Consider the following 15,537-nt stretch of genomic DNA (forward strand, 5'->3'; position numbering starts at 1 on the left):
TGATCCGCTGATGAATCACGGCTTTAAAACGCTCCAGTGTCCCTGTATATGTGATTACACGCAGTAAACAGTGGTAAGTTTGGTGAACTGATGACGTTCACAACCAATCACAGTCATTTCTGTGGAGCATGTGAACACAATGGCAAATCAGTGCCCTTTAAAAACACAATCAACATCGCTCAAATGTTAGCGGGAAATGGGCGTTTTCAAAATTTCAGCATTGATTGGTACCGACTTCTAGTATCGTGACAACCTTACTATACAGTATGTGAAAATCAGTAAGTAAACCAAGTAAACAATGAGTAAACAGTAAACCAAATAAACAAGTCAGAGACTTTTTTATGATAGCTTTGTGGTGTGTGATTACATTGGTGCCCTTTGTATAATCACAGGCATTAAATATTGCCAATAAGTGTGAGCGAAAATCGCCCTAGTGTGCACCGGCCTTTAGATTCTTGCAAATAAAATTGCACAAAAGCAAACCTAAGCTTTAAGTTGCTGTCTGTAGTTCAAAAACGGCCACAAGTTTCGCTAACAAGAAAGATTATGGATTCCTACATATAGCCCCTTTAAGACAAATAACATAAATAGTACAAGTAATATGCCTGCTACAACTCGAACCAACGGGAACAGTCAAACAAAGATGAATCTTACCAAGCGGTTTTCGTCAAACACCTCGAAAAGAAGCCTGTGGTTTTGTGGGCAGACCTGTAGACAGGACATAAACGAGAAGACAAAGTTAAAGAAATTCAGTAAATAAGCTGAAACAAGAACACACACACATTCACAGTGACATGCAAGCTACCAAAAGCTATTTGCTTTGTGCAATATAAAGTTGTTTTAATAGTTAGGGCTGTTTACAGAATCAGGTGCCAAAACTGGTTTTGGTGCAAAAACAAGAACAGTGCTCTAATGAATAGAGGGCTCTTTATTGTGGACTTAGAATAGCATCTATAAATCACATCCATGTTGAATGGACTTCTAATTAAAGCAGCTTTGTGGTGCCAGAACACAATTTTTCACTAGATCGCTTTACATAGGAGCAACATTAAGAGCCATCGACGTCACACCAAGTTACATGCAGCCTCTAATAATAGATTATTACAACTGTAGCGGTGGCCCAAGATGAGGTATAATAAGAGATGAGCTTTCTGAGATACCATACTCCAGAAAAAAAAAATTATTTCTTGACAGAGTCAAGAAAAACTCTCATAAACATCCTTCATATAGAACAGTGGTCCCCAACACCGCGAATCAATAGGTACCAGGCCGTTCAAGAAATCCTTAATTATTTCCATTTTTATTCATTATCGAATTCTGAAATATCTATTATTTTGAAAAATTTCTTATTTTTAAAAATGACTGTATTCTCTCAGTTACATCTCAGTCATTTGAGTGCCAAAATTTAACTCACAAGCAGCAAAATGAGTAAGAAACAAACGTATTTGGAAAGTTTCTTTGTGAAGGGGAAAAGGCTCAGTGAAGGACCCACAAACTGCCAAGGAATAGATCCGCAACCAATTTGTCAACAAATTAGGTGAACGCAGCATGTCTGTGCAAGAATAGGATCAACTGCTGTAGATCTCAAATGACGGCGGTCATTCACATATCACGTCTTTTCCATGCGCAAGTTTGTTTCAATTTCCAATGTAGGCACCCATATTGGGAGTGACACGCACGTGGCACCCATTTGAAAACATCTCGAGTTTTCTGAATGCTGTGAGCGCACGGCGAGTCACGTGACAAGAACTAACCGATCGGCCTCATACTTTGTATAGAATATGCACATTTCAGGAAGACTAATGAACTCAGACGAACACAAAACACCCAAACACTGCAGTGCTTTTCAATTTTCTCCATAAATAAAGCTTGTATCAGAGTTGCAGCAATGTTTTGTCAGTTGGTCATCCTCTGAAAAAAAAAAACAGCTCATGGTAGCCTAGCAATCTACATATACACCCTCCCTTCCTGGGTCACAGTAAAACTGTCAAGCGTTGACTGGTCCACAGTGATAAAAAGGTTGGGGATCACTGATGTACAAAATTTATCTAGTTTTCATGACATTATTAAATTCATGAGTCAGGCTTTGCTTATCTAGGGAGACACAATAATAATAATTATAAAAAATAATAATAAATAAATTAATTAATTAATAAGTAAATAATAACCAAGGAAAAAGCTACTTACTCTGAAATAGAATTCCTCGTTCCATTTGGGATTAAGAGTCTGAAAAAGAGCAAAACACACAATCATTAAATGCTTGTAAAAATAAAAAATACAAATTACAGTGAAGTGAATTAAATCATGACGTAATTATATAATTGCATAATCACATGAATGTTTTTTGAAAGGCCAATGTTAAAAAGCAATGTATACTAATGATACAAATACATTTTATAAAAACAAAAAATTCCAATTACATCAAATTAATATATCTACCTTTTTTGTATAAAATGTCTATGTTTTTACAATAATAAACAAAACCCCAATACCCAAAACTTACCACAGACATGTTTAGGGGAAAAAATCATAAAAAAATAAATAAATAAATAAAATGTAAAAAATAAAAGAAAATCTAATCAAACATCAATTCACATCCCACAACTTCGAAAACACCTCCCAGATATTACAAAACTCAGAGGATTATTTTCATCTTACACATGTGAACTTTTCTAGAGCCAAACATGTTATTATTTTTCAACCAAAGTCCAATGAAGAGATTTTTCCAACATAAAGCAATACAACGCCTTGCTTGTATTAAACATATAACAAGTTTTTTTTCTTTCTTTAGCAGACAAAGCACAACTGTCTTTTAGGCATGGGACGTGGTTTGGAAAAGTCAAGGTTTTAAAACCACAGAATTTTTTGCTATACCACTTCTACAGTATATGTAAGCTTTTTATTTTTATTTTTGCTGTTTTTAAGGACAACAGTATCTCCAGCAGAAAGGATATTCAATGATGCCATTTTAAATAGTATGGAAATCCGTGTTTTCGAATCAAATGAAGACAGCAGAAGTCAATGATTCATTTGAATTATTTAGCCTGACATGTTTACTGCTCCAAAATATTTTGAATGTTTCTCAAAATAAATATATTAAGTTCAAATTGGAAAAAAAGTTGTTGTTTTTTATCCAGACATTTAAAAAGAACAGATTTTATAACAGTAATCACAACACTGTAAAACTGTGCTATATTTATCCAAGATTATAATACCGTAAGAATCTTGTACTGGTCCATGCCTACTGTATTCATACAGTACTTATTCAATATACATAAAAAAGGACATATTGGATTGGAAGAAAATTGAGAAATTTATCTAGTCACATCCAGAATTTTGGCACCTCCTCACACTCCCACACACAATGGAAAAATTTACCTTATTATATTTAAAACAAAGATCATATTAGGGTTGGATTTATTTAATCTTACAGGACTAATAGAAGTTCTCATTACCCAATTATATTGTCAAAATCTCAGTCGGGAATTCAAAGTTTTTGTTGGTGCATTCAAACAGTGTTCCAGTCCTCTACTGGAATATCCATGTTTATATCTTGGATCCATGCTAGTCTTTTATTTTCAGAATTTTCTTTATGATTTTCCATTTCAACCTTCTTTACCAATGTATAAACATGCATGCTCTTTACTATTCATTTGAATGTCATTTCTCAACTCAATTATGAATGAAGAAACCCCCCTACTCAATTAATTCAATAAAATAAACGAAAGAAAGTTAGTATATAAAAGCATCCAGATTTTGTTGGACGGTGAAGAGTGGATTATTTCCTTCATCTATCTTAGCAAACATGGTGTTATCTTGATGAGATTTACAACACAAAGGGAATTTAGAAGCAGTGACTTTGGCTAATATTTACTATGGATGAATAAAATATTTTATGGTGGCACACAGAGAAAGATAAATAGATGGAGAGGGGGGAGAGAGAGAGAGAGAGAGAGAGAGAGAGACACACACACACACACACACGTAGATGATTATAAATGAATCATTGTAAATATACTGATTATTATCGTTTATTACTGTTTTATCTAAAAATGTTGATTGTTAAATGTAGTTTATTCTGATCTATTTTTGTATTAATTTGTATGGATAATATGATATAGTTAAATAATAATATAATATATTGAATATTAATGTGATATATTGAATAATATGATGTATTGTTAAAGTTTTATTTAATTATTATATATAAATATCATCTTTTATTATTATTTTTACTATTATTATTTTACTTTTTACTACTATTTACTGTGTGTAATGTTTTTTTTTTATTATATGTGTTACTTTTTATGTAAAGTTTATAACTGCTTCGGCAATACATTTGTAACATTTGTCATGCCAATAAAGCAATTATTGAATTGAATTGAATTGAATTTAGAGAGAGAGAGAAAGACAGAGAGAAAGAGAGAGAGAGAGAGAGAGAGAGAGAGAGAGAGAGAGAGAGACTGAAGTGCACTTTCTCCTTCAGAGACATCATTTTAAATGAATAACAAACATATCCATCTAAAATCTTACAAATATTATAAAATAAAATCTAATAAGCATGACTGAAGAAGAACAAATAAACTTAGAGAACAACAGCAGCAGTGGCTGTGAGATATGTGTGGATATGCCACAGCCTGAAAGACAGCAGATAAACCTGTGCATAATACATATATACTGTATAAAGTGAGGGAAATAAGTATTGAAGACGTCACCATTTTTCTCAGAAAACATATTTCTAAAGGTGCTGTTGACTTAAAACGTTCAACAGATGTTGATAACAACCACAGAAAATCATATATCAAAAGAAAACAAATTTAATTAGATTACAAATAAAGTTATGTGATATAAAATGAAATGATGCAGGGGAAAAAGTATTGAACTGAAATAAAGAAAGGGAGCTATAGAAAGCCCAGACAGCAGCTGAAATCTCTCAGTATTCTTTAGCAACCCTTTGCCCTTTGTCATTGTAAATTAATATCAGCTGCTTCAGTCCAACATCTACATTAGCAGGATGATGGAAATATTTCCCCCACTGTATATAATGTATTACTGTGTGTATGACCTCAGTATGTCTCGCTACTGTCTATACCACAGTGACATTAGCAGGCGTGTTTATTTGTTAACGCTGTGATATGAAATGTTCACATATGTTCTTAGTTGTAACACTGTTTATATTGTTATGATATTTTGCTTCTATTCTTTTATCAACTGTATCTGTCCGTTGTTGTTATATTTCAAGCTTTGGCAATATTGTATTTATATAGTCATGCCAATGAAGCAAGTTTGAGAGACAGAAAGAGAACGAGAGCAAAAGAGAGAAAGTGCACCAGCCCTTGACTGCTATTGATCCTTTTTAAGTGGAAGAAAGAAGTTAATCTTTAAGTCAACATGACAGATTGACTGACAGGTTCATTTAAATGTCCCCAGAGGAACGCCTAATTGATTTAACAATGTACAAACAACCTGAGATGATTTTTACTTTAATAAACATTACATTATCAGCAAATTGAGAGCAAAACATTGAACTAAATTGTAACACTACTAATGCTTTCCAGTTCTATGACTGATTCCGAATCTCAAATGAAATGATATTCACACAAAAGAATGTATTGACAGGTCATAAACATACATTTACGTGTACGCTGATATGATTTGCACACAAAAACATGCAGGGTGTAATAAATGTGTCTGATTTATTGGTCTATGAACAGTGTGTCAAAGCTTGTGAAAATACTTCAGGTTATTAAAGCGTAAAAACACACCCAGGTGTAAATTATACAGGAAAGCACAGTGAAACTACTTCAGAATCTTAAGATTTGTCCGCCTTTTAGTATTATATATTTGCTCTTACATGTTGGCCAAATCTTTTATTACCACACTTGCATCAATATAAACAGCTTAAGGCCATCAATTATAACAAAATGCACTAGCATCACACACAAGTCAAGGTTCACAAGTGAAACGCACAGTTTTGAAACGTATCTGAAAAAAAAAAAACTGTTTCAGAAGGGATTTTAAAATGTGACACAGTTTTTCATGGACTTTCATTACAGGACTAGTATGTCTCCCATGTGCTTGGATGACTACATCCATACATCTCTTCAATGACTTAAATAACTTATTAATAAAGTCATCTTTAGTGGCAAAGAAAGCTTTCTTGCAGGACTTCCAGAGTCTGTCAAGATTCTTTGGAATCTTCAGACATGCTCAATAATGTCCGTATCTGGTGACTGAACTTGCCAATTCTTGATGAGCAGGCTGAAGTATGAGAAGGAGTGCTATCCTGCAAAAAAAATTTGCCCTCTCCTGTGGTTTGTGATGTAACGGGCAGCACAAATTAGGGCTGCTCGATTATGGGAAAAATCATAATCCCGATTATTTTGGTCATAATTGTAATCACGATTATTCAAAATGATATACAGTTGAAGTCAAAATGATTATGCCTCCTGTTATTATTATTCACAAATGATGTTTAACAGTACAAGGAATTTTTTACAGTATTTCCTACATTATTTTTTCTTCTGGAGAAACTCTTATTGTTTTATTTTAGCCAGAATAAAAGCAGGTTTAAATATTTTCAAAACTATTTTAAGAAAAATATTATTAGCCCCCTTAAGAAATATATTTTTTTGATTGTCTGCAGAATAAACTCCTGTTGTACAATAATTATACCCTAATTACCCTAACTTGCATAATTAACCTAATTAGGGAAAACATGCAACAAACTCCGTGGATCATGGATACAAACACATACGACCCTACATGAACAGCTAAATACTGTGTGTCGTGGGTCCGTGGACGCGGTCTCACCCAATCATCAATGTAAGATCTCACAGCATGGCACAGGCAGGCCTACCTTGCCTTCAGAAAGCACGTGCAGTCATTAATAATTAAGAAGCCGGCTCTTCTCATAGGATAAGAAAACTCCGCTATGAATACTAATGAGAAACCGACGCATCATCTTTGCACTTGCAGTTTTGCGCTACATCGCAAATTTTTATCCTGCCCCAAAAATCATTTTAAACCTGGAAGCTGAAATTAGCTGACAAAAGCTCAAAATTATCCAGTTTTCCTCACAATTACAGCTAACGGGTGCGAACATTGTCTTAACTGATGCTCAACACACAAATCTGTTAAAATCTCCAAAAAAAGTGCTCCAGGGTTTCGTGAACCTTTAAGATGACTTTAGATGTGTGTGCTTCTCTCGTCTCTGAGGCTGAGCGCATTCACACAGGAGCATGCGATCTCTTTCGCGCTTTTAAAACATGAATGATTTGAATGTACATCAAAAAATGAGGCGCATCCCATGCTGCAAAAGTTATATTACAATACATGCTATTAGTAGTTTTCATGTGAAACTGAACTTTACAGAGCAACAAATGTGTACAACAGGAAAAGCGTGGTATATGATGTAACCCCAAACCATGATTTTCCTTTCACCAAACTTGACTGATATCTGTGAGAATCTTGGGTTCAAGTGCGCTCCAATAGGTCTTCTGCAGTATTTGTGTTGATTGAGATACAGCTCAACAGATGATTCATCAGAAAAATCTACCTTCTGCCACTTTTCCAAATGATCAACTAGACGTCAAGTTATTATTTGTTGTTCTTACAACTGGGATGAACAACAAGATATACATAAAATATGCAACTCATTTGAATCAACTGACAGACTGAACTGATTCACAGAATATCACCAACAGCAAAACCAGCCTGTCCACTCTGATTCACTATAGTATGTCTCTGCTCATCTATTATACAAAGTCAGCAAGTCACAGTGAACTGAAACCCTTTTCCCCCCCTCACAGAGACGGAATCTGTCATGGCGGCCAGGGCATTTGCTCTCCTCCGATTTGATCCTTCCTGACATTCCCACAGCGCCTGGCAGTCAAATGCCCATCTGGTTATCATCCTACAACCAAACCGAGTCGACTGGAAGCTCATTACACATCGCATTTTCAACTATCGTTCCCACAACTAGTCCCACAGGACATTATCTGTGGCTCTGTTATCAAAGCACATGGTTTCTCTTAGCCTTGTTATGCCGATGACACTCATATCTCAATCCTATAATCTCCCTCCATTTCCACTTTCTCCATAGTCTGCATCTCTGACGTTCCAGCCAAGATAACTAATCAACACCTTTAGCTTAACCTAGACAAGACGTACTTCCTCTTATTCACGGCCAAACAGCCACCAAACAAGCCATCCCCATGTATGCTGGTCATACAGTTGTCCAATAGAAAATCCTGTCGTAGCTCTAATTTGTCATTGTCTACACAGAGTTTTATAATAGGTAATTGCATATTGTAAAGCAAGCTTAAAGTGGAATCTCACCAGCTCTGCTTATGTAAACGCTAAGCACACATAGGGATAAAAATACCTTTAAAAAACGAGAATGGATTATAATGGAGAATAATATGTTTTATAGATGTTGACACATTTGCTATGAGCTGTGGTTTTCAAACATTTTGCGCATTTTCTGGTAACACATTCATTTCTCCGGTCTGCAAAAAAAAAAAAAAAAACTATATATATATATATATATATATATATATATATATATATATATATATATATATATATATATATATATATATATATATATATATAGTTAATATAATAATATATATATATTATTTATTTATTTATTTTTTGCAAAAATGATTTTGTGTACTCAAAAAGCATATTAAAAGGCTACTTAAGAGGGAACTTTAACAAATACAAAATTAAATAAAAAAAATTTCATAATATTTTTAAATCAATAAAATAAATAAAACATAAAATTTAATAATAATAATAATGTTAATAATAATAACAATAATAACAAATACAATAAATAATAAATCAATTATATAATACTTTTTTAAATTAAATAAACATCACCCGAAAAAAAAATTGGGGGTTTACATTTTTTTCCCCTAAACTTTACAGCAATAACCTTCATGACAACAATAAGTGAAAAACATATATAGCTACTGTACAAAAAAACTGACTCAGAAAAGTGCTTGAGTAACATGTAACTCTTGTTTTATACAATAAACTGCTGATGCCATTTTTTCCTAATGTAAATGAACAATATTCATTTAATAATAATATAATTTATAATACTCCATTCTAATATAAAAATACAAGGAAGCACCAAATTTAATAACAATAATAAACTGAACTTTCAACTCATTCACGGTCAATAAAATGTTACCATTTTTTTATCAGTATAATTTAAGTTACTGAGTTAAATGTAAAAAGTCTTACGAAATTACTTTAAAATTTTAATTGAATAATATAAGGGATTTTTATTTTAGTTTTTAACCAAGTCCATTCAGAATTTTTTGTCGTCTTCTCTAGAATTGACATGCATCCTAGTTGAGACGTTGAAAATGCGCATGAAAAACGTATCTGCATAACTGAGTAGGATAAACTTTTTATTGGATAAGATAAACTACGCTGGAAACACTTTAACCGAACAAATTCCAAAATGCACATTAAAAAAAAAAGTCATGTGATTTTGTTACAAGAGATCATGTGATGATAAAAAAATGTGTGCGAACGGACAAAGCAGCCGGATGGAAACGCTGCTTTATTTGCCAGTCTTTTATGCGAAATTCTAGTTTTGCGCATACATTTAATTCACATTTTTAAGAGGAAACATACTGACAGACAAGTTTATCATTTATAGACAACAAAATTCTGCCACTTAAACTTTAAATTAGGAATCAATATTTAGTGGAGCAACCATGACAATATTTGGATTTTAAATTTGAAAGAACCTTCATGGAAACTTTATGGAAAACACCTCATAATGGACCCATTTCAAGGATTTATTTTTTGGCGTAATAAACGGTCATCATAAGCATCTTAAATCCTTTAAAGTTTAGAATTTTTAGATTTAAAGAAAAAACACAAGTACATTTGTGCTGCATGCATTTATGTATGTATTAAATCATCTCAGCATTAAATTACAAAAAACTAATTACTGCTTGTGTGAGGCATTTGTAATACAGTGTATATGGGACAGACAGTAAATTTGACGTTTTTCTCTCTTCTGACTGGCGTTATCAGTCTCACACATATTCTTTCCTTTTTTTGATGGTCTTGATAACACCATGGTAGAGTTTTTCTTTTATTATTTGAGCAAATAGAATTGTAAAAAAATGATAGTGCTCTTCCATTCACTACGCTACAAGTTTACTCAACTGTGACAACATCCACTACTGAGAAATTCGGAAATGTGTTAAGGGTAGTCATATTTACACTTTTAAATGAAAGCCCGGTGGAAGCATATCATTGCTGGATGAGGGCATCCGTTCTGCTGTTTCATGCCACAGGCCATTGAGTTTCCAGACTTGTCTATCAAAGCTGTACGTCTAAAGCATCCGTCAACACTGAGACCTGGGGAATGAGGAGGCTTATGTTCCACACAGCAGTGCATTGTCAGCTATTAATAACCTGAAGAGTCTGCAGTCACAGCACAGGAGATTCCAGAGTAAGGGCTTTACTGATTACTCACTTAATGACACTCAATGGACCCAAATGCTGACCGTCTTGGTAGCTCAATTTATCTGCCTGAGATAGAACTACATTCAGGCTTTTATTTCTGTGGTCTTAAAGAAATCAGTTAAAATGTAAATAAATCAAAAATCAGAAATACATTAGCATTATACTGAAAACAGGAAAGTAGTTTAAATTACAATTATTACTTATTAAAAGATATATTATACACTGATGACACAAAGTTATATTACATTAGTAAATACATTATACAGTAAGAAATATATTTGAAAAGAAAATCATTTGAACTATTATTGAAATTATTATTATTAATTACTAATAGAGAGTATTTCCTTTTTTTAAAGAAAGTCTTATTTCCTTTAGTTTGGCTGCAATTAAAGCAGTTTTAAAAATGCTTAAAAACTATTTTTTATGCTCAATATTATTAGTCCACTTAAGAAATCCTTTTTTTTTTTTACTTGATTGGCTACAAAACAAACCACTGTTGTGCAATAACTTGCCAAATCAACTTTGTTAATAACTTAGTTAATAACTACAAAAGTATTACTGTCATCATGGCAAACAGATTAGTTGTTAAAAATTATTTAGCTCTTTTTTGTATTATTAACAACAAATTAAACTGTATTTAGCGTAAGAACAGTTCATTTAGCAATCTGCTTAAATACATTTAAAACAATTATCATTTGATAAAGTTATATTAAAAGGCTATTTTTGAAGATGCTAATTATTTGTATTTTAAAATATTTTTACTTTGCCACTATCCTTCAAACCACTAGGTATCACTAAATGTAATCATTTAATTTTTTGTGTCATTGATTATTTTATAAAGTAAATGATATACTGTAGTAAAGTGTCTTTCAGCAAAAATAAAAATTTATAAAAAAATAAATAAAATAAATTAATTAATTATTAACAATAATAATAATAACAATAACAATAATAATAATAATAATAATGATAATAATAATAATAATTATTATTATTATTATTATTATTACTACAACACATCCATTTTCTAAATACCAGTATTGTATAATAGCAAATACACAATTAAAGCACATCTGTTTTCTAAATACCAACATTATAGCAAAAAATAAAATAACTAAATAATTAAATAGAAAATATTATGTTATTATATTATAGCACATCCATTTTTAAATACCAGCAGAAAACATGCAATAAAAAATAAATAAATAAATAATAATAGTAATAATAATAATAATAATAATAATAACAATAATAATAGTTGTTGTTGTTATTTTTATTATTACTACTACTATTATTATTATTATAAACACCAGCATTATACATGCAAAAGTAAATGAATAAATGAATAAATAAACAAATATTATAGCACACTCATTTTCTAAATACCAGCATTATACTTGTAAAAAGTATACTTTTATTTAGCTACACCAAGTTTATAAGACATCCGCATCAAAACAAAGCTACTGTAGCACTTTGCTTTTAAAGAGGTCTGTGAATGTTACACCTCAGCTCATTTGAATTGCTAATTTCTGGTGACATTATCTGAACTGTCTCCTCCGTGGATCCCAAGGACAAGCAGATAAATAGAGAGGTATAATTTAACTCTCCATTAATGTCACTGTACATACACTGTGCACATTTTCTGTGGTCTCTGATCCTCTTGAAAAAGCACTTTATAAGAGTCAGTGTCATGAACCCGCCAATAACTGCCTGGATAATAATTTACCTCACAATCAAAAGAAACATATATGCTAATTATGTTTTACAAAACCATGTTTTAAATCCATGAAATGCTGGCAGTATTATTTGATCCTCATTGATGCTATTTATATAAAATCAATATTATTTAAAATTGTTATTATTTGAACTAGTTTGAGATTTTTACAATTGCTTTGTCTATTTTGTGTAATTTTGAAATGTAATTTTTTTATGTTTAACTTGAAAGTATTTATTAACAGTATTATAAAGTGTATTTATATAACAGTATATAAATTAAGAGACCATTTGAAAATTGAAAAAGTTTCTCTTGATGATACCTATATATATATATATATATATATATATATATATATATATATATATATATATATATATATATATATATATATAGGTTTTGTTTAGAAAAATTTAAAGACACTTAATTAAAATTAAACCGTTATTGAATTAGTTAAGCACATTTTACTCAAATAATCTAAACAAATAAATCCAGGAGTAAATAAATATAGAACAATCTAGGAGTAAATAAAATCTATGTGTAAATAAATACAAAAATTCAAGGAATAATAAATAAACAAACAAAATAAATCTATGAAGGAATAAAAAATGTATAAATCTATGAATAAATAAATAAATAAATAAATAAATAAATAAATAATTCCATGAATAATTAAATAAATAAATCTATGAATAAATAAATAAATAGGTCTATGAATAAATAAATATATGAATAAATAAATAAATCTATGAATAAATAAATAAAGGAATAAATAAATAAATTTAGGAATAAATAAATAAATCGAGGAATAAATAGATAGATAGATAAATAAATAAATAAATAAATAAATATATGAATAAATAAATCTAGGAACAAATAAATAAATAAATAAATATAGAATTAAATAAATAAATAAATCTAGGAATAAATAAATAAATCTTTTAAAAATAAATAAATGAATCTAGGAATAAATAAAAAATTTATCTATAAATAAATCTTTGAATAAATAAATAAATCTAAGAATAAATAAATAAATCTATGTATAAATAAATAAATTAATAAATAAATAAATAAATATATGAATAAATAAACAAATAAATCTAGGAATAAATAATTAAAATCTAGGAGGAGTAATTAATACATAAATCTAGTAATGAATAAAATAAATAAATATAGGAATAAATAAATAAATAATAATAATAATAATAATAATAATAATAATAATAAAAATAAATAAATAAATAAATAAATAAATAAATAAATAAATAAATAAATAAATAAATAAATAAATAAATAAACAATTCTTTGTCCCATAAAATAACTAAAAAAAGGTGCCATGATATCAGATATGTTTATGGTCTATGTTCATTTTAAACATCACAATATATTATTTTATATATTTTCAGAAGAGTACTGGACATTTGATTGAAGTAAATATTTGGTGAATAAGAAAAAATTATCAAAAACAAAGCATTTGTCCTGTTCAATGGTAATTCCCTAAACAATATATGTTATATACAATTTTAAAAAAAAACACACCTAATAAACCCAAGAACTCCAGAGAAAATGATCCTTAATTTTTTACAGAGCTGTAAATCAGTTTACCTAACATTAATTTTAAAAACTCTACTTTTCTTTTTCTTTTAGTTCTTTATTTATGTCATTAACAACGATGTATGGTATATAATTATTAATATTTCATGAACAAATAACATTTCTGTACTGAAAATAAAACACTAAGTAGTTTGCATAGACGAAGCTCTATATTCTCAAGACTTATGATGAAGTGTTCTGTCGTATTATTCAAGGCCTGAAATATCCACAGGTCTATGAAAGCACTCCTCCTAGTGGTAGAGGCTTTAGTATCTCGAAAAACCACCTGTTCAACTCATCCCTTTATGTGCCTTCAGTAGATCCAGACATCCTAAAATAACACCTCATTGTTCCCAAAAAATAAAAAATAAAAAAATAACAATGCTGAGAGGTAAAACTCACCTTTTTGATGGTTTTCGTTTGTACTAAGGCAAGCTCGCGGTTTTCATCAGCGACATACAGGGAGAGTTTGACGTATGGATCACTAGAAGGAAAAAAAATGCATTATAAAAATGAAAAACACATAATATATTATTATATATTATTAATATTATACTATACTATAAAACAGACCTTAGAATGGCAAGGCAATGAAATATTGAAGTAATAAAAATTGTCACATCACAAACACTCAAAGAACAATTCTGACTGAGGTAGATAAGCTAGTAGGTCACCAGTCCATTCACAAACACACACGTAATTTGTTATGTAACATCTGATATTGTGTGATGCATGTTTTTGTACTCTTAAACCTTTTAATCCCTTCACCACAAAAGAAAGTGATCTGTTGTGCCACATTAATAGCTTGTTTAAACTGACTGGTACAGTATGGTACGGTTTGGGTCGGTACGGGTCACCTTTATCAGGCTTGCGTTTCCACTATAAAGGGTACCCTTTTGGTGGGCGTGGTGTATGACAATGTTTCAGTCGCATCATTCTTGCTCGAGGAAATGTCTCCAATAAAGCTTTACGGGTCGCTCACATATCATATTAAAAGCACCTCTCACAAAACAGATGCTTTACTCACATAAATACTTGTGTGTATAAATGTTTGCTGTTACTAATAAATGTTATTACTAACTTTTCTATGAACAGGATTTGATTATAACTGTAGATCAATCACAGTGTAAAATAGCCTACTGTAACATCTGTAATATTATTAAATAAATAAATAAATATATTAACACATAAAGCCCCTTACAGTCTCAGATATTTTACCAATTGCTGAAAAACTACACACAGCAGACATTTCAGCCTTAATTAGGTTCAAAACAACACAAAATATAGCCCATAGTCAGAGAAAACCTTTCATCTGTGTCTGTAGTTTTCAGCAGCACATTTAGCCTCTGTTAGAGAGTAATTCCATCATTCCCAGTTCATATTAGTCCAAAAGGTGATGATAAAAATTAAAACAAGGCAGTTTGTTCACGTTTGCTGAAGAAATAATTTTTTTTAAATCACGTCAATAATCAAGCGCACAGTATTATCATCAGCTCTAGAAGTTTGTTATTTCAGATATTGACGTGCGGCGAGCACAACCAAGAAATCGAAAACGCTCACGCTTCAGACTGACTCGTAAAAAACTACAAAAGAAATCGAAAAAACGCTTGCGCTTCAGAGTGGCTCATAAAAAACTACGAGGCACAGGGTAGATTCTGCTTTACTCCATGGCTTTGTGGCTGTTCATCAAGACGACAACAAGGTTTGTTTGAGCCCGGATCGACCAT

At 30.8% G+C, this 15,537-nt stretch overlaps 1 protein-coding gene across 24 annotated transcripts in view; it reads right to left on the minus strand.

Moving 5' to 3' along the window:
* The window catches only part of nedd4l (NEDD4 like E3 ubiquitin protein ligase), a 166,227-nt gene that overhangs the window by 90,076 nt on the left and 60,614 nt on the right, over positions 1 to 15,537 (minus strand). For all 24 annotated transcript variants that reach the window (XM_073935866.1, XM_073935865.1, XM_073935858.1 and 21 more), the window contains exons 3-5: positions 14,213 to 14,294; positions 2,188 to 2,226; positions 655 to 708 (exon numbers count right to left, since the gene is read on the minus strand). In XM_073935866.1, the coding sequence (XP_073791967.1) occupies positions 655 to 708; positions 2,188 to 2,226; positions 14,213 to 14,294 (175 nt within the window). The remainder of the gene's footprint in view (positions 1 to 654; positions 709 to 2,187; positions 2,227 to 14,212; positions 14,295 to 15,537) is intronic.

Source organism: Danio rerio, chromosome 21, assembly GCF_049306965.1.
Source record: "Danio rerio strain Tuebingen ecotype United States chromosome 21, GRCz12tu, whole genome shotgun sequence".
In the NCBI taxonomy this organism is placed as follows: domain Eukaryota; kingdom Metazoa; phylum Chordata; class Actinopteri; order Cypriniformes; family Danionidae; genus Danio; species Danio rerio.